The 23,562-nt window shown below is 35.8% G+C and overlaps 1 protein-coding gene across 1 annotated transcript in view; it reads left to right on the forward strand.

Annotated features, from left to right (window-relative positions):
- LOC121321130 (hedgehog interacting protein) overlaps positions 1-23,562 on the forward strand; it is a 33,420-nt gene that overhangs the window by 4,342 nt on the left and 5,516 nt on the right. Inside the window, exons 2-11 of the mRNA XM_041260029.1 lie at positions 1,941-2,136; positions 5,172-5,328; positions 6,787-6,988; positions 12,872-13,023; positions 13,568-13,741; positions 14,306-14,449; positions 14,721-14,842; positions 16,769-16,892; positions 17,579-17,709; positions 20,061-20,142. Of these exons, the coding sequence (XP_041115963.1) occupies positions 1,941-2,136; positions 5,172-5,328; positions 6,787-6,988; positions 12,872-13,023; positions 13,568-13,741; positions 14,306-14,449; positions 14,721-14,842; positions 16,769-16,892; positions 17,579-17,709; positions 20,061-20,142 (1,484 nt within the window). The remainder of the gene's footprint in view (positions 1-1,940; positions 2,137-5,171; positions 5,329-6,786; positions 6,989-12,871; positions 13,024-13,567; positions 13,742-14,305; positions 14,450-14,720; positions 14,843-16,768; positions 16,893-17,578; positions 17,710-20,060; positions 20,143-23,562) is intronic.

The raw sequence follows: 23,562 nt of genomic DNA on the forward strand, positions 1-23,562 counted from the left end.
TTTCAGCATATATATTTCTATGCTTTTAATAAAGCTTTTGGTTTTTCTTTTTTCTTTCCATGGCAAACTGCAAAACACCAATCAGTTTATGTATTTATTTATTCTTCCCAAGATGGCTGTCTTTAACACATGGCTTTTAAAACAAGCAGGTCCTCCCAGCCTTTTTAATGGTCAGGATACTCTACAGTTCCACTACCTGAGATTGTTTCACAGCCAAGGCTGCTGTCAAAAGAATGGGTGACAAGTAATTGTTTTCAAGTGTGTCCTTGTACATTGATATGTTTGCTCTGGCAATTTCGCAGACAAAAGTTATTGTTGTGCAGATTCAACTAAACAAATAACTCATCCTGTGGTCTCTTTAACAGCTGCCTCTGTACAGTGATCTATTTACATATTGGTCTTTTGATAGAGGCATTGTAATGACATAATCCAGTAATGCAGCACACCAAAAACTCTGTGTCCTGGTCTTCATATTTTAACAGCTAATTGGCTGTGTTAAAATATGCAGTTGCATCAGGCCTATATTTATTTATTTAGTTTTTATCTTCTGTTTTAATGAAATTCCAGTATTGTTTTTTATATATTTTAATATTATTATAAAAAGTATTATTCAAAGCTGGCTGCAATAACAGTTATTGATTGGTTTCTCCCCAGAATGCTTCCGCTTAATAAGTTTCACCCATTTGTGCGTTGATAATCTAGACATGTTTGTCAGTCTTTTTATGTGCAGCAGCATTAATCTTGATCATATTACAAGTCTACAGTCTCACAATGTTATATCGGTATAGAGTGACAGAAGAAACATTTGCTGCAGATGTTTTAAATTAGTCAACAGCAGCCATGCTTTAAAGTGTTACTGTAATGTTATGATATTTTGTTTTCTGTGTCAAATCACAGCCCTGCAAACACAATATAACATATATAAAAGCTAGTTTATATTTTTTCTGTATTGTGTAAAAAGACTCCCTTCTCCTACCCCCTTTTTGATAATAAAAGTTTTGCAAATGAAGTTTTTGTTTAGTGTTGAATGAAAAAGAAGACACTCTTCTTGTGTGCCTGACCAATGCAAAAAAGCCAATGCTGCAGGTTTGGACTGTTGGTTTGTTGATACCAAAGCTAGAATGATGGTTCTATCTGTCTCCAGATGTGTATTTAGACTGTGGACCTCACACAGTGGAAAGTGTTACCAGCCTGCTGTGCTGGAACAGCATGGATTTGGAAAGAGGATAATATTGTATTTCATTTCAGATAATTTATTGAATCCCACTGCTAAATATTTTGTTTCATGACAAAAAGCACATTCCAAAAAATGTGAGAATAACTCCCTTCTATAGGATCTTGTCTTTGTGTAATAAAATGAGGGTGAAGACCCTCCCAGGTGACAGCTGGTAAAGGAAAACCTTTTGATTTTGTTTTAGTCCATATAAGTCAATCCACCTAAGATATACAGTGGCTGTATAAGGACACACGGTCTACCAGTGTGCCTCAATGACGCACAGTTGCTGTGAATAATAAAATCTCAATCTCTTTATGTATATCAAAAAATATAACCATGGCAGTGGAAAGTATGGCAATATGCCAATATTATGTAACTACTAAAAAAAACATCTCAGAATATGATGGGGTCCTGCAGGAAAACCTGAGAGAGGGTCTGGAATAGCATCATATAAGAACTATAATGTTTATTTTAACATTGCTGTAGAAAGTTAATTTACCTTCTTGTAGGGGTTTATACAATGTAAAAAAAGCCACTATACTTGTTGCCTTGATTTGTTTTTATAATGTTTAATCAATGAAAATGGCTGCTGTGTCTCTACCCCCCTCCCTCTCTCTCTCTCTCCCTCTCTTCCTCCTTTTCTCTGTCTCTCACAAAAGGTCCTGTTTTTTTTTATAAGTACGCACAGTCATTTGTTTACTTTTTTCTGGTTTGTGGCTTTCAGATATTTTCTGTTACTAACAACACCGAATGTGCAAAGCTGCTGGAAGAAATCAAGTGTGCACGCTGCTCACCACAGGCTCAGAATTTGTTTAATTCACCTGACATAGAGGATGCCGCTGATAGAGAGCCGGTTCTGCCTTTACTGTGCAAAGACTATTGCAGAGAGTTCTACTATGCCTGCAGAGGTCACATACCAGGTAATATGGCATTAAAGTGGAACAAATACTAGCATAGAAATATTTGCGCGGTTATTGATACCAGGTGGTGATAATGATGATGATGATGACGATGATGATGCAGTGTGGGCGTTATCCAATTCAGAACCACAGCTCTCCAAACCTTTGTACTAAGTCATGTTGTTAAACGGAGTCTGCATCTGGAAATTTTATTATATTTCATATCAAAATAAGCACTGCTGGTTAAGAAAAATAAATCACTGGTGACTTCATATATTGTTTTCTGTAGTGAAAAACTGAATGGAAACTTGTGGACATTGGCTAATACACTACTGAGGAAGTGGTTGATCAAGTTAATTTGTTTTGCTTAAGTAGGTCTAATAAAAAGCAACTGCCCTGCATGCAGTTTTCAGGTTAGCCTACCAGCATGATAAACAACTATATAAGACTTTCTGCATGTTTTCCTTCTTTTTAATGTTGTTTTTCATGACCTGCATAAAATAGATAAGTCATTGGATAATGCCTCTTTCTGGTTGGTTTATAGTTTGTCCACATTCTAGTAATTGTTTTATTATTGTATTTTTAAACCACTGAGCATTTCTTTGTAGCTAAAGCTTTCGTAATACAGCTGATTCTTGCTCTTTATCACATTCCCCACGGTGTAAGTGGTAATGGGTCACATTTGCCAAGTCGGCATGCTGAGCAGTCATAACAGGTCAGATCTATGGAGATATTCAGCGCTAACAGAAAGGAGAGTTTCCACAGTGCACCACAGTGCCTCAGCGCTCAGTATTAGCTAACTCCCTGCTACTACAACTGGCAACCTGATCATGTATGTTCCTTTTAAATTGTTGCCTAAAGAATTTTTAAAAAGCAGGAAATATTCTGCAGCTGAAATGAGAAAAGTTAAACATAGTGCACTGAGAAGCACAGGAGCCGGAGCCACAGGAACCTCACTCCCCGGATCTACATATGTGGTGACGAATGACAAATGTATTTCTCTACGAAGTTTGTGTATGTGTAAAACTGCTGAAGTGCATCAAGATGTCAAGTGCTTTGGGTGGCCACCCAGGTTGTCTTGGAAGATAATCAGATGGTAATATAACTTTAGCGCTGGGATGTGGACAGAGCTTTTGAGCAGTGAAAAAAATGGAGAAAAAAAAAACATGCAGACTGGCTGTGCAAATCCCAGATATACTGTATTTTTTATTTGTCCTATGTTAATCATCTCAGCGATTCAACTTGAGGTCTTTTTGGAAGTAGAGAGCTTATGAGAAAAGCTATGGTTTTTTTAAGCCCAAGGCACAGCAATTTATTTTGTTGACAGAAGTAGATGCTGACAGCAACCTTAATTGTGTCACGGTGTTGGATGAAAGGTCATTTCTCTGCCTTCACGAATGCATTAGCAGCGGAGTGTAGACTGGCATTTAAAATAGTATTACTATATTAAAGCTAACAAATATTATATGGTAGTACTGATATATAGGGAAACAAAATGTATTATGTTGTGTACAAATCACTATACCTAGTTCACTATTTCTAGTTATCTTTAAAAGGCTTTTAGGTGATCATTTTTAGTGTCATTGAACTGGTGTAGCCATGTGGTACTGATGTAGCCATTTTCACTGCATTACAAATCGCTGCCCATCAGTGTGAATGTAGCCCCATTCATGAGTCTGCATTATGTAACTCATTGATAAGGTGTCTGCTACCAGCATTTGTTTCAAACTCCAAAACAATCAGATTTTCTTAAATTTTAATTCAAAAGTTTATTACATACAAGATAACATACATGCAATTGAGAAAGTAAATTGCAACATTTTACTGTTTAATCCTGTCTCTGGTCAGCTGTACAGCTGGGTGGGACTGCCGATAATATCTAGGTGATGTTAGGCTTGGGTCCTGGTTTTTTATTATAATACATACCTCTATTACAATACCATATATAATGTAAAGAAAGTGTCACAATTCATAGATGCACAAAGGATTGTCACACCCCTTATGTATAACAAAGCAGATAGTCGTAGACTGCCATACAGTGTCCTTTGGAAATCTGAGTGTCTCAATCTGAGATTGCTTGCTTGACTGACCAAAGTTTTCACAGATAAGGAAATAAAGCTTTCAGATAATTGTTTTCTATTTAGATCATTGTGTTTTACTATCTGACTTTTATTAAGTCTGCCTTCTTTTCAGTTTGTGATCAAAGGAAAACCTTAGGCCGTGTTTATGTTTTTATCACTATATATTTTTACTCCTCTGAGAGTTTAGACAAGGGAACTAATATTTCTAATATTGCCTTTAGTTCACTTGTGCCTGTTAAAGTCTACATTTGGATTGTGCTGTACTGTCATCAGCATTGTTCGAAAAAGTGGATAACATAATTAAAATTGATATTCAAAAGCCTATTATGTGCATTTACATGTTTTCTATATTTAGTTTTAAACATAGTTCCATTATGTTTCTGATAAGAGCTCCTGTTAACTGATATTCAGACAGTAACATTACAAGAGTAGCTTTGTGAAGCATTTTTCTTTGTTTTATTTTTTTCTAATTATTAGTTATTGTGTATTTGTTTTACCAGTTTGTTATTTTAGGTAGTCATTTTGCAGGTCAAATCACTTGATTTTTTTTTTCTGGGGGAAAAAAAAGACAATTAAGATCACACCATAACCAATGTTTAAAAAAAAAAAAAAAAGAGGTCTGGAGAGCTATTTGTGTAAGCCCATCATTTTAAAAGTGCACCATTGAGACAGGTGTAGATAGGTACTTGCCCCCAGGGTTACTCGCTAAGTCAGTAACTGAGCTGAGATTTAAGACAGAAGCTCCTGGCTTCGAATCCTCAGCTTGGGTAAGATGTTGATGTTTGCACTAGAAAATCATTTGAAATTGATTATTTACTGTGTACAGTATGAAAAGGTTGATGTTCAAATGCTTTCATTTCTTTCAACAACAGCAGCAGTATTTCTACTCTTTTGATTCACTAAATTACAAAGTAGGATATGCTCTCTCTGTGAGATTTTCAACTGTTTTTTTTTTTTTTCCATCCTTTTTCATAGAATTATTCCAAGCTGATGTGGATGAGTTCTGCCTGTATTTTGGAAGACAAGATAGCGGTTTGTGCTTTCCAGATTTTCCCAGAAAACAAGTGCGGGGGCCAGCCTCTAACTATTTAGACCAGATGGAAGATTATGAAAAAGTAGAAGAGATGAACAGGTTCATAAAGATACATACTGTTTGATTTAGAAAATAAAAATGGTTGTGGTTATGACAGTCAATCATATAAATCTGTGGTAACAGCTGTGTAATCCAGATGTTTTCTTCTGTAAAATCCTTCTGTTACAAAAAAAAGAACGCTGTTGCTACATTGATTACACTTGCTAAAATGTGAAAGGGGTAGCACTTTATAAAAAGTGTTAATTCCTGTATAATTATGTATTAAGAAATGTATGATTTTATACTGAGTAAACATAAACTCTTGATGCTTTACATTATACCCTAACAATAACCATGATGATCAAGTGTTTATTTTAAAGTATGACTTTAAAATGATCGGTCAATTTATATACACATCATATACACCAATGTCTAGTTCAAAAGCAACATTAAACCATCTAAAATGAATCCAAATAAATCAAGCATCTAAAATGAATTGTGTTTTGCAATATCTTCTGTTAATAAAGTACCTGTTGATTCAGTGTGACTTACAGCAAGTTTAATTGACAACAAAAGTGCTTACACAGTGGCTTGACACACCAGACTCGTAGTTCACTAGTGCACTGTATTAGTAATTATGAGAGAAATTCACACTGAAAATCAAATGGGGAATCTCAGCTGGAGATGTGTCAAGTTTCTTATCTCAGTGTCACACTGCGGGAGGTTGCGTTTCCCGTAGTTTGGGTTAGTAGTTGGCTTCTTGAGGAAAAGAAAAAAAAACCTGGTAATTACTCTAATCTTACACAGCAGTCGAATGGCTGAGTGATGATGCAATCTGCAGGCATGGATCTGGTAGGAATCCTTGGTGGTTCTCTTCAAGCCCTGCCTCTCTTGGCAGTGATCTCCTTAATAGGATACATAGAATACACAAAATAACGAAGAAAATGTCTGATGCATTCAACAAAGCTGTACATAACACATGCAGATATATATTGTTCCTAATCAGACCTCCCACTTTAAAATCGTAATCATTTTTGTTAAAAGATGTAGCACATCTGCTTTCAGATTTACTTTGAATGCATTTCAATCTGTTCTAGTCAGAAAACAACTATAAATAAAATCTGTTTCTATTCATTCAAACAAAGATCTCGCATTACAAACTAATTGTGCTAATAATGAAAGTTATACTGTTGCATTGTCTGACGTATCTAAAATTGCGTGTATCCCAGTACGTGCTAGCATTTCTGTTCCAGATAATCGTTAACAGCAGAAACGTTGCCAAAGACAGAATTACACCTATTATCTTTAAAGTTTTTGTAACTCTATACTTTTATTATACCTGCACAAAACTATTTTAATTACCAGTTCAATGTCAATGAAATTAGGCTTTCTCAACAGAGCTCACAAAAGGCAATATTACACTTTAAGTAATGATTCATTGAGTAAAGACAAGTACCTGTAAGATTTTCTTCTTTTTTTTTTCTTTAAAGTAACTGTATATTCATATTTTCTGTCTAGAAATCACAAGCACAATTGTTACTGTGTTCATGAGATACTGCGAGGCCTGAGGCAACCTGTCGGAATTGTGAACTGCGGGGATGGATCTCAGCGGCTCTTCACCCTGGAAAAGGAGGGTTTTGTGAGGATTCTGACACCAGACATGAAACTGATCAAAGAGCCTTTTCTGGATATCCACAAGCTTGTCCAAAATGGAATAAAGGTAAGCACTTCTTCAAATAACGATGTCAACTGAAACCTCTTCCCATGCATTCCACAGTAAATAATGCAATAAGAATGAAGCATTACAACACGAACAGGGTTTCAATAAAGAATGATGCTTGGTTAGACAGTAGGTTGTACACAAACAAATCTAGTACATATGGCTTTATCCAAAGTCCATATTCTAAGCCGATTTCGCAATAGAACTTGACGTGTTATGTAATATAATTTGTAGTAGTTGCACCTCATCCAATGTTAATTCACAAACATTACTGGTCACCAGTAAATCAGCAGTTGCTGCAATTAAATTAAGTTTGACAATGTAGTTATACAGTCAAACCTGTAGATAACACTCAATAGACCATCTGAAAGGGGTCTTTATATCCAGGTAATTCAATGTCTGATGCACACAGAGGTTCTTCTCTACAGTGATCTTTATTATAGGTTTTGTAGTACAGCTATGGCCAAATGTTTTTGCATCCCCTAGAATTTTAGGATTGAGACATGACATTTTTTTCTTTTTAGCTATGAATATAATTTAGATATTTTATTTAACATCATGTAATCAAAGAAACTACAAAATGATACCGCAAAAGTCTACCGTAAGCCATAATGTCACATTTTTGTCTGCTGTTTATGAAGTATATGGAAAACTACAAAGCAGTATGTAATTCAGTATGGTAACTTACATTTTTCAGCAGGTTTAATTCCTGAAGCAAAATCTGTTAATTCTATAAGACGATGCTAAACCTTTTGCCATAGCTATATATATATACTAATAGAGAGAAAAAGGGAAATGGAGGCTATTATTGCGGTACAACAAGGGAACCAAAGTTGTCTGTTACCTGTAGAATGACTTTCCAGGGACTTTATTTAAAGACAACCTAAATATTTATACTTAGAATCCAATACTTTCTTAAAAACATAATTTATAAATTATTTATGTTAATGTAACGTAATTTAATTTGTTTAAAGCTAATGTTTGTGTTAAAGGTGATTACTATGCACAGAATATGTTATGGAGGTTATAAGGTTATAGAAACACTTGTACATTGCTGACATGTACCAAAGACACACACAGTTGTCTGATTAATTAAAGCCATCTAGTGGTATTCATAAACATGAGATTCCCTGGTGGGTATAATCTCAAACTTCATCTCCTTTTTTAATGACAATAGATAAATCTGTTTTGTTAAAATAAATGGTACCAAGCCAAGATATGGTGATTTACAAAAAACAAATGATTTGCAACTCTCCATAATAGTCCCCTGCAAATCTGTTGGTCTTGGCTCTTGTGAGGACAAGGAGTGACTTTAAAAATAAATAAATAAATAAATAACACAAGTTGCTGTAAATATTTGAATCTCTTTCACAGTATTGGTGGATACTACAACAGTCAGTTTGAAAATGCATCGTTTATAAAGGATGTATTGTTTAGATTGTGCCCAGGGATGGAAACGTATTTTGGCAGTTAGTTTATGTAGTACATATGCCTCTCGCTGCCTTTTTAAAGAAACATTATTGCAAGGCTAACAGACCTATGGAAAGGACATAATTTGATTGTTTGTGGATAAAATAATCATTATGACAATTATAAGTGGCTTAAGCCCCAGTGCCCCTAGAGCAGTGGTGCACAACTCAGGCCATGGTGGGCCGGTGTCCCTCCTTGTTTTTGTTCTAACCATACCCTAAATTAGTTAATTGGACCAATTAAGCTTCTAATTAGGTCCAATAAAGTACTTTAGGGTGCAGTTGGAATAAAATCCTTCAGGGACACCGGCCCTCCAGGACCGAGTTGTGCACCACTGCCCTGGAGTCTTATTTTGAGATGGTAGCTGTACTATAGCTAGTAATTGGGCAGCATCCTTGTGGGTTGAGTGGACAAGGAGCTGTCTGTTTATTCTAAGTTAAGATGGATCAACATTATCCTTTATGCTGTTTTAGGGCTGATCATCCTAAGGTTTAAGAGCTTGAGTGGGGCGAAGAGATAATGTTTTATCATTGTACATGCAGATTGTAATGTACTGCATTTCTTTCAGCAGGATCCCTTGTTGCCAATTAACCAAATTTATTCCCAAACAATGCTCCGTTTGGAAAGAATCATTTTCAGTGTGGGTGTTCCTTGAAATAGTATACCTCATGCCTGTTATTACTAAGTTGTGTGTTACACATTTCAGAATGCCAGCTTCTTTTTCCAGTACGTTGCCTGTTAATTCCGACATCGCAGCCCTATCCCACACACAGAGCCTGCTAATCCCTGTTTTATTTTTCTTTGCAATTCAGCTATTTTTTTCCTAGGTGTCGTAATTATCATCTAGCCGAACACTAAGCAACGCATTTATGTGGCAATTCTCACAGGTCAATTTTTTTTCCATTAGACTTTCATTGGTGTAGCAAACTACATACAGATGACCCTGGCTGATGTAAAATAATACATTTATGGTAATTACTAAAGTTAGATTTTTAATGGTGAATTGTCAATAAAAGGTTAGCTGGAACTGTCAGAAGGTTTTCACCATGATAAATGTAGAAAGAAAGCAATATAAACCATGTTTTGTCTGTTGAAGCAAACAGCTTGTTATGCTACCGTGAGGTATTTTGCTATATGTTTTGTGGGTTGGAACTTAATTACATTTTTCTTCTTAGTTTGTCTTTGAATATGATTAGGATTAGGATTAGAATAGTTGTATCAGTTGAGACACTAAACTTATTTATAGAAGTACATTGGAAACGCTGATATACTAAAAACTGTCTGGCATATCCTTTGCAAAATATATACGTGTTAAACTGACTCGCTAATATACATATGTTAGATGTGTGTTTGAGTTGTGTGTGTGTGTAAAATGGCAGCACTGTGGCCAACTGTAGTCTTAATTCTTAAAACTTGATATAGTTAAAACTTTATTTTTCTAAAGTCTGTTTTGTTAAATGAAATACAGTTTTAAATTAAAAAACTTATACCACCCTGTTGACACCTTTATGAACAGGCACTTTAAAGTGTGCTTAGGTAGAAGCTTAACACAAATATACGATTCCATTCTTTCTAAAACAAGCAAATGCTCTTCCAGAATGTTATTCTTGCTGTCACATAAATAATACAGCTGTTACATTTGTTTTTTTTTCCGCAAAGAAGATCAGTAATGTTTTTTTACTGCCCATTACAGACACTGCAGTTATTAAAAAGTTCACCAACGCTTTAGAATAATATGTATGAACATTAGATTCCCTATTGAACTGATATGAAGTAAACATTCATTCACAATGCACTCCACATGTATATATACTTCTCAAACCCGAGCATTAATTCACCAACAGGTACTTATCTTAAAGTGTGACTTGAAATGCTTGCTTACTTATCGTGTAACAGATTTATGCATTCCATAATAGCGTTTAAATATATAAATCTGACTTGTTTATGCTTGATTGCCTGCAAGTGGCGATAGCCGCAGTCTTCATTATACAAACTGCAAATCAGAGTATTTTGAATAAGTTGAAGGTCCTTTATAGCTCTCTTAGGGATTGTTTTCTTTCTTTTAACCTCACATTTAATCTTCTCAGGTCCCATTAATATGTCAACAGGTGGGGAAATTATTTCACTCTGTGGTTTCTTCAACTCACTGTGCATGGAATGCCTTGGCTTTTTGTGAAGCGCTCTACATTTATTTTCTATAACTATCAGTGTCCTTTTTTTTTCTATTACAGTGGTTTGATTAATATGCAGAGATTTGCAAGTGTGTATATCTATTCTGTGCACTGCATTTGTATGATGATTAGTGCGCTGAAGTGCAGGTCAGTAAAGTATAATTTCACAGAGGGGGGTTTCTTTTCAACACTTTTGCTGCTAGAGAGGCCACAATGCTGCTTGCTATTCATCTGATTGTAAATTTGAGCTGAGGAATACTTTCCTAATGGGATACTCCGCGAACCTAACGAGGGTTAACTTTTTAAAGTCCTTTCCAGAGAACTGAAAAACAAATGCTGTACAGGGAATATTACTTGTGTTAACCCTTTCACCTTAGAGGTAGAAAGAGACCTTCAGAAATACCCTTGTTTTTACATGCACTGCCAGTACCAACAGAGTAACTACCAAGAATGTGACTTATTTACATATTAATAATAGCGCTGCTATCTTTATAGCGTTATTGTACAAAATACCCCAAAACTATCATAACGATGGGGAGTTATTTAATGCTGCCTCTGAATAAAATGCTAAAAACCATCAGTTATCTTTCTTTTTATTAGTTGTGTTATTTTGTACTTAAAGTGCCATAATTAAATGTAGTCCATGCTTGGGTTAACTGTCCAGTTTTATTCTACTGGAAAACTGTGTTTGCAATGGGGTTCGACTTGTAAAACACATTTATCTATCATTATTTCTGTTGTGTATCGGCATGTTTGCAAATGGTTAATTTCTTAAAGAGCACAACCATCTTAAATTAAAGTTGGCTCAATGTAGATTTTTCTTTGCCTTTGGGAAAATTAGTATTACTTTCTCAGGACAATTTATTAGTTATAGTCTGTCCGCTTCATTACACCGTGGGAAGGATTGTCAGTGAAAACTAATATTTCACTGCATTTTCAGCAGTTTCTTGGTGGTCCTGAAGTTAAAAGTAAAAGTTTCCACGGACAGGGGCTCATAGCATATAGTGTTTGCTTTGTATAGTTGTATTTATATGTGAAATCAAACATTTCAAGTGAAAAGCAAAAAGTGGTCATTAAAATTAAATCAATTGCTCAATAGTTTCAGTCACAGTATTATTATTATTCACAAATGAGTATGGCTTTCTTTCATTGAAAAAAACTTTAACTTTTTATAACATGGTTAAAGGTGTCGGGTGCATCATGTTTATGGCATAAGGAAACTTGTTTTTGAAGATAAGCATAGCTTATTACATAAGTACTACTTGTGTTAAAGTCGTCGTCATCGTCCTCGTCCCCTGTTTGTCAAGTGCATTAAGCAAATCGTGCATATCTGAAATGCGTTTTTCCTAGCATCTGTTCTTTCCTAGAAATTCTTTCATTATTAATACATTCCTTTGCAGATTCTTTTGGAACATATGGAAAATGGATGAAAAGTAAAAAACAAAGCTTTTTATTTAGCATGGCATGACAGCAATACAGACTAATTCATTCAGGGTGTTATCTCTGGGGGAGGTCGGATGCCTTGAATGTAATAAACAACCACTGAAACAAATATTTCCAGTGCGGATTGTAAACATTCTTCTAAACATAAAGACTAATGTTCTACTCATTCCATTTATGCTGTATCTAAAAAAAATGCCTTTACTGAAATGATATAGCTGCTTATTAGTTAACTATGATGAGCAGACCACCAGAGTCGTGACAACTGATGTAGTTGCCTCTAGAGTAAAACAAAGGTTTACGTATTACACAAGCAATTTAACTGTTTTCTAAACGGGCTGCCAAGACAGTGGGAGTTGACAACTAACCCCATGTTTTAGATTTTTGGTTTTTGCACGGATTAAAAGTGACTGAAGATTCTAGACCTTTGTGTCTACTATGAACTACAAGCAACCTAATAAATTATTTTAGCTACTTAAACCTGTATTCATGGATACCTCCAAAGATTACATACACAAATCACTTCACAATGGGGCAGTAAGAGGTCCTGCTCACAGATAGGCGCCCAAGACAATAGTGTGTGCCCCTGCTATGAGAGTGCGCTGCCTCAAGTGAAATGTTTTATAATCATTTTTGATGCAGTCGCCAAGGAGAGAAAAGAAAGTTTCGGTCACAGATTATCCAAAGAGAAAGAAAAGAGAGGGGGAGGGGGGAAGAGGCAAGCTCTTTTGAGTTCCAGCCTGCAACACAGTAAAGAACATAATTAACTTCACGATTCTTTGTGTTTTTCATTTGACTGCAGGGAGGAGATGAAAGAGGACTTTTAAGCCTTGCATTCCATCCCAATTACAAGAAAAATGGAAAGCTGTATGTCTCCTATACCACCAACCAAGAACGGTGGGCCATTGGACCACACGACCACATTCTTAGAGTGGTGGAATACACAGTATCCAGGTACTGCAAAACAAATAAAGTCTGTGCTGTCCAGGTAGTGTCATTATTATATCCTTGAGGGTAAACATGTTCAGGTGTCCAGTAAATCAATTAAAAAAAGAATACCCAGCTGAGGTATGGTTGTAGCAGAAAGACTCTGCGGTGTGCTTTTGTTTGCTAGATCAGAAATAGTAGTATATAACTATTGTGCAACACAGGAATGTTGTAGGCTGTTTATGCTTTTTTTTGTGAAAAACATAAACGCCAAAAATTAGGAGTTGCCAACATCAAAATAAATATGTTTACCAACAGATTTTTTTTTCTGACAAAGAACAGCATACAACTTCAGTAGAAGTGAGTAAAACTTATTATACAGTGCTTATATCCCCCAAGCTGTGTTTAAAACAAAAACTGCAGACACCTGGTAGTGCAGTATTTATAAAATAAAATACAATTGGAGATAAAACCAAACCGTAACCACAAACATCTACGATTAAATAAAACAAAATTTTGCTTTCAACTTTTCTTGTTTCTGTTTTTTTCTGACTGCCTTCCCCTGTAATAGGAAAAACCCCAGCCAGGTGGACCCGAGAACAATGAGAGTGTTCATAGAGGTAGCAGAGCTACACAGAAAACACCTGGGAGGTCAGCTGCTCTTTGGACCTGATGGCTTCTTGCATATTTTCTTTGGGGATGGGTTGATCACACTAGATGACATGGAGGAGATGGATGGATTAAGGTAAATCGACGCACAGCATTAACGTACAATTTGTGATGGGTATTGCTGCCTATAGCGAGTCTATTGATCTACTTTTGCATACATAAAAGTCTCACTGATCAGGATCAATTTTAATTAATGGGTTAGAAAAAAAGCAAGGTTGCAATTGATAAGGCATCTGCCAGAAGAGTTTATTATAGTAAAGCATAGCAAAGTGTAATTAACCAAAGTACATGGTAAAGCATAGGTAAGCATTGTAAAGCCCAGAGAGGTATGGTAAAACTTATTAAAAACATGGCAAGATATAATATAATAAATGCATTGTATAACCATAGGAAAATTTGGGGAAAACTACAATGGTAAACAATGGCAGCCTTATCAATTTAAATTCAAACACTATGAAAGTCAAGACTACAACTCGACCCTATAAACCTGTATATGGCTAATATATCAGAGTTTATTTAATGTTGTGGAAAATTTTTACAAAACTCTGCAGCTTTATATATTATGCCGTCATTATTTTTCTATTTTGTTGTTGATGATTTAATAAAAGGACAGCACCCCTAAGGTATATGATGTTTCTAGTGATTTTACAGGCTCTGTACTGAGAGTGGATGTAGATACAGACTGTTGCAGTGCACCATATTCCATACCAAGGAATAATCCCTACTTTAACAGCACCAATCAGCCACCTGAAATATTTGCACATGGACTTCATAATCCAGGCAGGTAAGTGGGTATGTGCTACATGTTGTCTCTAAGAAAAGCATGGATCGGGCCGGGGGGGGGGGATTCGTGGGGGCTGTACTGTTAGGAGCTGTTGCTGTTGTAAAACTGGGGAACTGAGTGCTTTGTGGATTTATTTGACAACTACCCACCAGTCAACCAACAATTGCAATAACTTCCCTACTAAGGTGTTCTCTCAGAAAATGAACAGCAATGCACATTGTCTGTTCTTCAGGTGTTTTTTTTTAATTTATTTTGTTTTTTTTCTCATTAGGTGTGCTGTGGATCAGTGTCAGATAGACATAAATGGCAGCCTTTTAATACTTTGCTCAGATTTAAGCAGCAAGAACTCAACATCAGGAAGAATACTGCAGATATCCAAGGGTAAAGACTATGGTAGGTTCTGAAGGATGATTAGACCATCTAATATGTGTGTAACTGACAGCGCTTCAGTAATTTCACTTCAGGAAATTTGTTTATTTTACTAAAAGAAAAATAACTAGCCTTTTATGTAAACTGTTTTTTTGGTTTTTGGGGTTTTCTTTATTCAACCTGTTTAATAAAGGAAACTGCAACATGGTCTCATTCTGTTTGAGCATGCCAGCTAATCAAACTGCCATGACTTACAGGTGAAATGTTTACTGTGTTGACTACATATAAAGTTTATCTCAGCATAATCCTTGCGAGCTTTAGTGCAGTGTTGTCAGCAGTCTTTTCTCTTATTTCCCATCTTCTTTTGAAAGGTTCCATTTTTACCTTGCCACTAATGACACCCCGAAAATTGACCATTAGTGTACATTCTTATAATCAAACTTACTGTGCCTGTCTTGTCTGTAGGTAGTGTACGTACTTGATCTGTGCTATCTCCAGCTGAATGAAATATCTAACAACAATCTAGTTAAAAGAATAGATTTGCCATAATCGCCTGAATCTTCAAAGGTTTATTGTTCTCCATTACTGCATTTCTACCTTCAGTGTTACAAGAAATGTATTTATTTTATAACAATTCTTTCAACTGTTTTTTTAATCCAAAGAAGTAAACCAGCTTCATTTTTAATTGGAAATCTATCCTGTTAAACCTCAAAAAGCCATATTTTCACTCAGCCTCTGTATTTCTTTAACATGAGCCTGTTCTGCATTAGCAGTGGAAACATATGATAACATAGTGAAGAATATCATGTGTAATCTTGCTTGGAGCAGCTATACTATAAGCAGGGATGTACTTTTAACTTGTTCTGCCATAAAATTGCATACAGATCTGCAGTCGTAAAGCTCTGGACCTGATTTTAATATACAACCAAGGCTAATGCTGAAGCCCACAACAGACTTTTCCAATATGATGTCTATAAAAGACAGCTTTATGTCATTTGTGCTTGGCAGCTCTGACAATATCATGTAGCAGTGTAGATTGGCAAGGACAAGGGATTCAGTTGCTTCAGTGTATGATTATATGCTTTTGAGATATAATTAACGACTAGAAATATTTATCCATAGCAGATAGTTTTAGTTACAGTGTATGTTTTGTTGTTACAGGTTAAAACTTTTTAAAAGTATGTCCTATTTCATTATTATATTCTCTAGTACTGTTCTTGGTAAATTCTTTCACACGTTACAAAAGCTTTTGTTTTTGTTGATAAAACTTAATGTTCTTGTGATCTGCAGAATGTGTCCAGTTTATAAACAATACATGAGGAGGGTGGCTTGGTTCATCAAATAATAGTGTTGTCTCATCATTTGAAAAAGACAACACTGTTGTTCGACTTTTTGATTGGCTTTATTCCAGTTTGAAATTTTATTGGAAAGGAGAAACTCACCCATTAAAGAGCCCTATTCGTAAAGCTTTAACCCAGTTACAAAACTAGAATTAACAGACACAATTAAGAAGACATTGAAATCAGTTTTCTTAAAAGTATTCTTAAGTAGCTTATTATTAACCGTGGAATGTTAAATTGAGTAAAGAGCTTTAAAATTAGTCCTCTTAATAAGCTCTGCTGATCCCAACCCAGTTCAAAGTGGAGAGAAGCCCACTTTTATTGCCACAGTTAGCTCTAAATTGCAGGATCTGTGCTCCATTTGAAACAGATCTAGCAGACGAGATTGTAAAAACTACAGCTGAGAGACGCCTACTGTAAGCGGGTGAAATTTCATTTTTAAAAGTACATTTCCAGATACTAAGAAAAAACTGTTGGCAAGTATGTTCCATTTCTAGACGCGCTAGTCTACAGTTTTAAATAACAGATATTTTTTTTTTTTCATGATTAAAGACTACGCACAGCCAGCACAACAATGTATAGTAATTATCTCTCTTTCTCTGTCTTTCAGAAAACGAACCTTCACTCTTTGAACTGAAATCCAGCAATAGTGCTCCTCTAGTTGGAGGGTTTATATACAGGGGCTGCCAGTCAAGGAGACTGTATGGAAGCTATGTCTTCGGGGATAGGAATGGGTATGTTTAAAAAAAAAAAAAAAAAGTGTGTTGTGCGGAATAGTAAGTAAACATGGCAAATTAGTATCAAAGCAGAAAAAAAACAAATTGAAATACATTTAAAAAAACATCCATTATAGGATATTATTATTAAGAAAATGTATATGGTCTAAAATATCCTTTTAACCAGTGTTTCTTCAAAGGAGAATCCTTTTTAGCGAAAGCAGTAGCTGCCTGTATAAACTTTGCTATGGTAAATTGCACAATAACTTTGAAATTTACCATGATTGTACAGTGCTATATCATTATGTTTTTACTAGGCTTTACCATATATCACTGTGGTTTACCACGGTGGGCTGTGTTAATTATGCCTCCGCTTTGGCGTTTCTGTGCTATACTATGCATTGTTTTGCCTCTACTGTGGTACACCACAGTAAAGTTTTATTAGGGAGGTTTTAAGGGGAACAAGGTTCAAGTGAGTGTTCTACAAAATATACCATATAGCTTTTTAATTAGGGGAACTGTAATCACTTTCCCATTATATATTCCCATTACTGGCCATGTGATATCTGTTATGCAATGCATTTATCAAGGCCCATTGGCAACTGTGGCTGATTGGTCTATTGTAGAGAGAAGCAATTAGTCTGTTTAACAATCAGCAAGCAGGACTTTCATTGATGAAACCAATGTTTTCTTTATTTACACAGGCATTTTGGAACCCTCCAAAAAACATCAGCAGGCAAACATTGGCAGGAGAAGGCTCTGTGTTTTGGCAGCCGCAGTTCATGTCAGAGCTCTCTTACTGGTCACATCCTGGGATTTGGAGAAGATGAACTTGGTAAACAACTTTGGGTAAACAATATCGCAAATGTGCAAACTGCATACCACTTAAATGTTTAATTGTGGTATTGTATTGTATTTTTACAATTTGTTAAAAGAGTCATCCTGGACAGTAATTGTATGATTCTATTATGGTGCAATACACTGAATAAGGTTTTTCCTGCTACATAATGTGTGTTGTATTCCATCAAACACATTTCCACAATGCAGCATCTTCAACCATAACTAACCAGCTAAGTGGACAGTACCTGCAGTTATTTGGAGAGCTGGGATGAATTTATTATTTATTGAACTGTAAGAATCTACTTGCTACTTGTGAAAAATAAAAAGAATCTGCAAAGCAAAAAACAATGCTACAGAAACACAGGTTTAACTCGGCTCCATACAGTACACTGCATTTGTTTTAAGCCAGTGCAAGCTGCTGCTTGGTGGTGCTGTGCTTTCAGCTTCTCAAGCCTCCCTTCACTCCTCATCATTTAATATGGTGAAAAAGTTAAAATGATGTAAAATTGTCCAAAAGCTGATCATTTCAAAATTCTCTGAACAAAACACCTGCGGCTGTATCAGGTTCAAGTAAACCAGATTAATTTTTGCTAGTATAATGCACGGTTATTTAAGACATTTAATAAAAGGAGGGGTCCAAGTGAAGTACATAATATCATTAAACTGCATAAACACTTTGGTAATGTCTTCATTTCCAATTGTACTATATAATTATATAACATGCCATATGCAATTATGGGTTAAGGCAGCACAATGTTAAGAATATGCTGGAATGTAAGGTGACAAATTGAAAGTATTAACCTTTAAAAATTGTACTGAATGCCACCCACCTCCACTGAACCATATCACAATACTGAAGCTTCTTCTCACCAAAGTGCTTTTCATTTTTCATTTTTATGTCAATTGGAAACAGCCAACACGAGAATGGAAGCAGAAAACAAGTGCATTTACCAAGAGTTTGAAGCTCCTCTTTGAGTAACTTATAATTAGGCAATATTGCCATACCATATCCAACAGACAATGCCTGGCAAATAATTGACCATGGTGATAGATAAGCTGGATGAGGTTTTAAACTAATATATAATAGAGCTGTAAAGGAAAGGAACCACAGCATTGTGTTATTTCTACAACCTACGGCCTGTGAAAGGTTTTACAGGAATAAAGCTTCAGTGTTAAATAGTTTAAGCATGGTATTGCATTCATGACATGTCTTTATTGAGTTAAGGCATTAGGAATTAAAAATGAGTCAATACACTTGAGAAACAGGTCTGCACACCTTTTTATCCCATGTTTTGAAAGAATACAAAGAGGTAGTACTCTTTAATTTTTTACAGAGATAGATAAAACGGGGTTTTGGTATTGCTTGACAACCCTTTGCAGTCTTTAAACTTGATAAAGTCGTGAATCAGAGCATCTGTATCTACTAATCTATAATTGGCCACTGTGCAGGGAAATTACACCAGAGTATCACTGAACCAATTGCCTACAAGATACTTTCAAACTGTGACTAATTATGGCCATGTAACACTTAACGTATTCCTTTGAATTTAAGATGCACTTTTTAAAACTTTTTTTTCTTCTCAAAAATGGCCTGCTTCTTAAATTCAAGTATAACAAAATAAGTGACTGCCTGAGTAAACAAACAGCAACGTGGCTGACTGCAGGGAAACGACGAACCAAAACACCACTACCCGAGTACACAAACAACAGCATTACTGACTGCCGGAAAACGACGAACAGAAACACCACTACCCGAGTACACAAACAACAACGTGACCTACTGCCGGAAAACGACGAACAAAAACACCACTATCCGAGTACACAAACAACAATGTGACTGACTTCTGGAAAACGACGAACAAAAACACCACTACCCGAGTACACAAACAACAATGTGACTGGAACTGAGAAGAAGCACATAACTGTAATGCTCTCTGTGACAGCAGATGGCCGCAAACTGCCTCTACACGTCATGTTCTTATGTGTAATTGAGGTTGTATCATTGTAAATTCATCTTTATTTAATATTTTATTTTTTCCTCAAATTGAGGGTGGGAAATTTGGTCTGCGTCTTAAATTCAAAGGAAAACAGTACTTTAAATAACAAGAACAAATGTATAGACCTAACAGAATATACAGAGAATCCAAATGCCTCCCAGCCCAGCCAAATCTTTGTTTCAGTAATCGACTTAACATTTGGTCATAATTTGCCTGTGGAATGTAATTTTAAGTTTTACCCTGCGAGAGAGATAAATGACATGTGTTTATAATTTTGCATAATGTGCAAGTGCTGTACAATCACTACAACTATATATTTTCATTTTGGTCTTTTTTTCCCACCATACAGGTGAGATGTACATTTTGACAAGCAGCAAAAGCATGACACAGTCTCACACTGGGAAGCTCTACAAACTGATTGATCCAAAAAGGTACAGTCTTCTGAATAATACAAGTGGAATTTAAAGTAAATTCTTATTTGCCTCAGATATGCGTGTTTAAGGATGAAACCCAGCCAGTTTAAAAGAAAAAATTGGAAACTTAAGGAAACCAAACACCTTAGCAATAATTATTCTAAATTATTGTTATTGTTTTTGGGGGGACGACGACAACATGACTTGAAACTTGCTTCTGGCCCAATCTCTTGCTTTGAATCAACTAATGTTCTTTTAGATGTGTGCAGCAAGTAAATTGAACTGTGCTCTCTGGAAAAAGGTCAGCCCCTAAAATCTGCTACACGCACCGGCCCTTTTAGGGTTAACCTGTTTTGGTAGGGTTTTTGTCTAAATAAGAATAGAAAATGATCCCTTACTAATTATTACTAGGTGATGACAGTGCCACCCAAGTCTAATGCAATTAATGAGGGTGCAGATGTTTCTGCAGTTCTCAAGTGAAGGCTATTACATTTTATTTATGTTTTCTGGCATTGTAGGATTTTCCAAAGAGCAATTCTTTCCACAATCTATTGGGTTGTTTAGTCTGTTGTGAGTGAGCATAAGTTAATTTTACATATCAAACCCATTATTAGTATCTAATTACATGGGGCTGGCATGTTTGACCTTGGCTTTGTGTTCTTGTTGCCTGATCAAGTAGGGTGGTCTCGCAGTGATATACCTGAAGAGCTGGACCCCCCATTGTAGCGCTGGTGTGTTTTGTGTGTGTTAGGGGCACTTAGGGGGAGTACAGGGTTACAGGCACACATAATGTTTTGATCATGACGATCTTTGCTAATTGGGTACAAGCAGAAACTAAAAAACTAAAAATGACCCGAGAAGTAGATATGCAGCAGCAGGCAGTTCAGTAAACATCAGCTTGTTTTCTTTTTTTCTTTTTTTGTTGATTTTATAAAAGTGTAGAAATAGTCCACCCCATATAAAAATAAACTCAAATGCATTGTTCAGCTTCTCTGTGTAGTTAAATTATGTTTGATGCTCATCCCGTGCCAGAATAGTTTGAAATGCCTTTAAGCGGTACTTCCTTCAGAACTATAACCCGAGCCATGGAGGGCCGATGAAATATGCACTCCTATAATTAAACAGTGTTGTGTTTGATTAAGCCACTGAATGCTCCATTGCATTGAGATTTCTTATCTCAATTGCCTAGCCACACGCAGCTACTATTCCCATATGAGTTATAATAATTGCACAATTAAAAAAAAAAAAAAAAAAAGAAAAATGTGTTCCAAACACAGTAGCTGAATCAAACACAAAATGAAAAGCTCCAGTATACTTAAATCAACTGTCTCCTTGTTAAGAAAAGCGTGCATAATATTATTGATACTGGATACTGGTAAATCAAGATTTTTTTTTTAACAGGTGTCTCTATTTCTTATGCCGAGTAACTGTAACAATAGTCATTAACAGAAATTAACTGCTCATGTCATCCCCGCTGTCCCTGATTGGTCATAACCCTAACTACAGTAAATACTATAGGAAACGGTAGTGTTTTTCAAAGGTACTATGGTATTTTTTGTATATGGAAATGTATAATGGGAGAGTTCCACACTAAATCAAATGGAATCCTTTGCTTAATTCATCATAATAGGCCACATATTTTTGAGTGTTGCCAAAATCTTTATAAAGAAGATGAGAGCTCCTGGATGACCCCAGCTGAGCTCTCTAACAGCAAGGGCCCCAGAGTAACAACAATAAGTAACAGTAACTAATTTTTGTCAGCTTTAAACAAAGCATTAAACAATATAAGGGGTTTTGAGCACATACTTTTATAAAAGGGCTTGTTCATTAAACCTTGTTTAACTCCAGTGCAAAGTATACTCTATATGTGTGTGTGTGTGTGTGTGTGTGTGTGTTTTTTTTAAAGGAAATGTTTCTAGAAATTAGTAGAGGCCGAGAACAGTTTAATTCAACAAAACTGAATATATGCCCAGTATTACTTAAATTATGACATTAATATTTTTGAATATAGTCCATGCTTTGAGACACTCAAAGCTAATTTAAAAAGCATAGACTGCTTATCAAAAGTATACAACTCTTATTTTTTTCAGTTATACCAAAAAGATGTTACATAACAAGCGTTTCAAAGTCTTCAATTAAAGAAAGTGAGAAAGACTTCTCATCAAAACATTGGTCATAGAATTTTATCTGCGTTTCCTTTAGTATGACTACAAATACCGTTATTAAGTGCTTTTGTACTTATGGATGAAATCCTTAACCTCAGCCAAGTCTATGTTCTTTGCAGAACATATTGGTGGTGTATCTCCCAGCTGGAAACAATAGTTAATTATAACATCCAACATGTAGGCAGCTGATTTCGTTCCTTCCCATTCATTCTTAGAAAAGACATGCATAGGACAGTCTTAACCTAATAAGCCAGCCTTCTTTTAATTTATCAGTCTGTGTTTTATGCAAGTGGCCTCCAGAAGTTGATAAATTCCCACAGTGCCTGTTGACCCAGCTGCTTTGTCAAGTGCTCGTACAGCAGGTGTTGTTTTCATGACCACCCTGACAGTAATGCAAACTGTTTAGTAGTTGTGTTGACCTCTTTGCTATTAACAGCGATACAGAGTACTCCAGGGACCAATCTTTTAACACGGTGCAGCCCATCAAGTCAGGACAAAATATACTAAGCATTTATCTGAAAAAAAAGCATCAGTTGTGTGTGAAGCCAGAGAAGAGCATGGGAAAGAGATCCCCTTGCAGGCCGTCATGCTGGCTGCAATGAGCCAGGTTGAAGCCAAATTCAGGGGGTTCACAGTGAAGATGGGAGCATCACTAGCACAGTGTATTGTTGTCATCTTTAAATTTGTAATTTCTCTGAAATGATCCAAGTTTTTGCACAGGAAATATAGTGAGAAACAGTTAAATAAGAAAACCCTGATCCATGTTCTATAATAGATAATGGGAAGGAGAGTCTTTCCTACAACAGGTTTCCCAACTTAATCACAACTCAGCATGCCTTGGGGTCTGCATTTATTGACACCTATCAATATTATCTTTATGCAATAATTATTGTATGTGGGGGTTATAATGTGAGGCTTGTAATTGTCCTGCTTAATTTCATCAGTCTTGTAAGCTTGGTGCTGCAGGAGCTTCATTCAGTCATATTGTGATTTTAATTGTGAATTGTCAAATAAAGTGTAAGTTTAGGGGTGTATTTCAAAATGCCTTTTCATTGACAATATAAGACATTTTCACATGCCCCTCACCCCAAATTAACAGGAATTTACCCTGGAATGGAAACAGGAGGATTGAAGCAGTTCATGTTTTGTTGATAAGTAACACTTGCTTTTCAATGTAGTGCCAATTTCTTGTGTGGGAAATTTATAGTGAATGTAGCATTAAGTGGACAATGTGGTTTACAAATATTTTTTCAGTGTAATCACTGTGTTTTCA

The sequence above is a fragment of the Polyodon spathula genome, chromosome 1, assembly GCF_017654505.1.
Source record: "Polyodon spathula isolate WHYD16114869_AA chromosome 1, ASM1765450v1, whole genome shotgun sequence".
Taxonomy (NCBI): Eukaryota; Metazoa; Chordata; class Actinopteri; order Acipenseriformes; family Polyodontidae; genus Polyodon; species Polyodon spathula.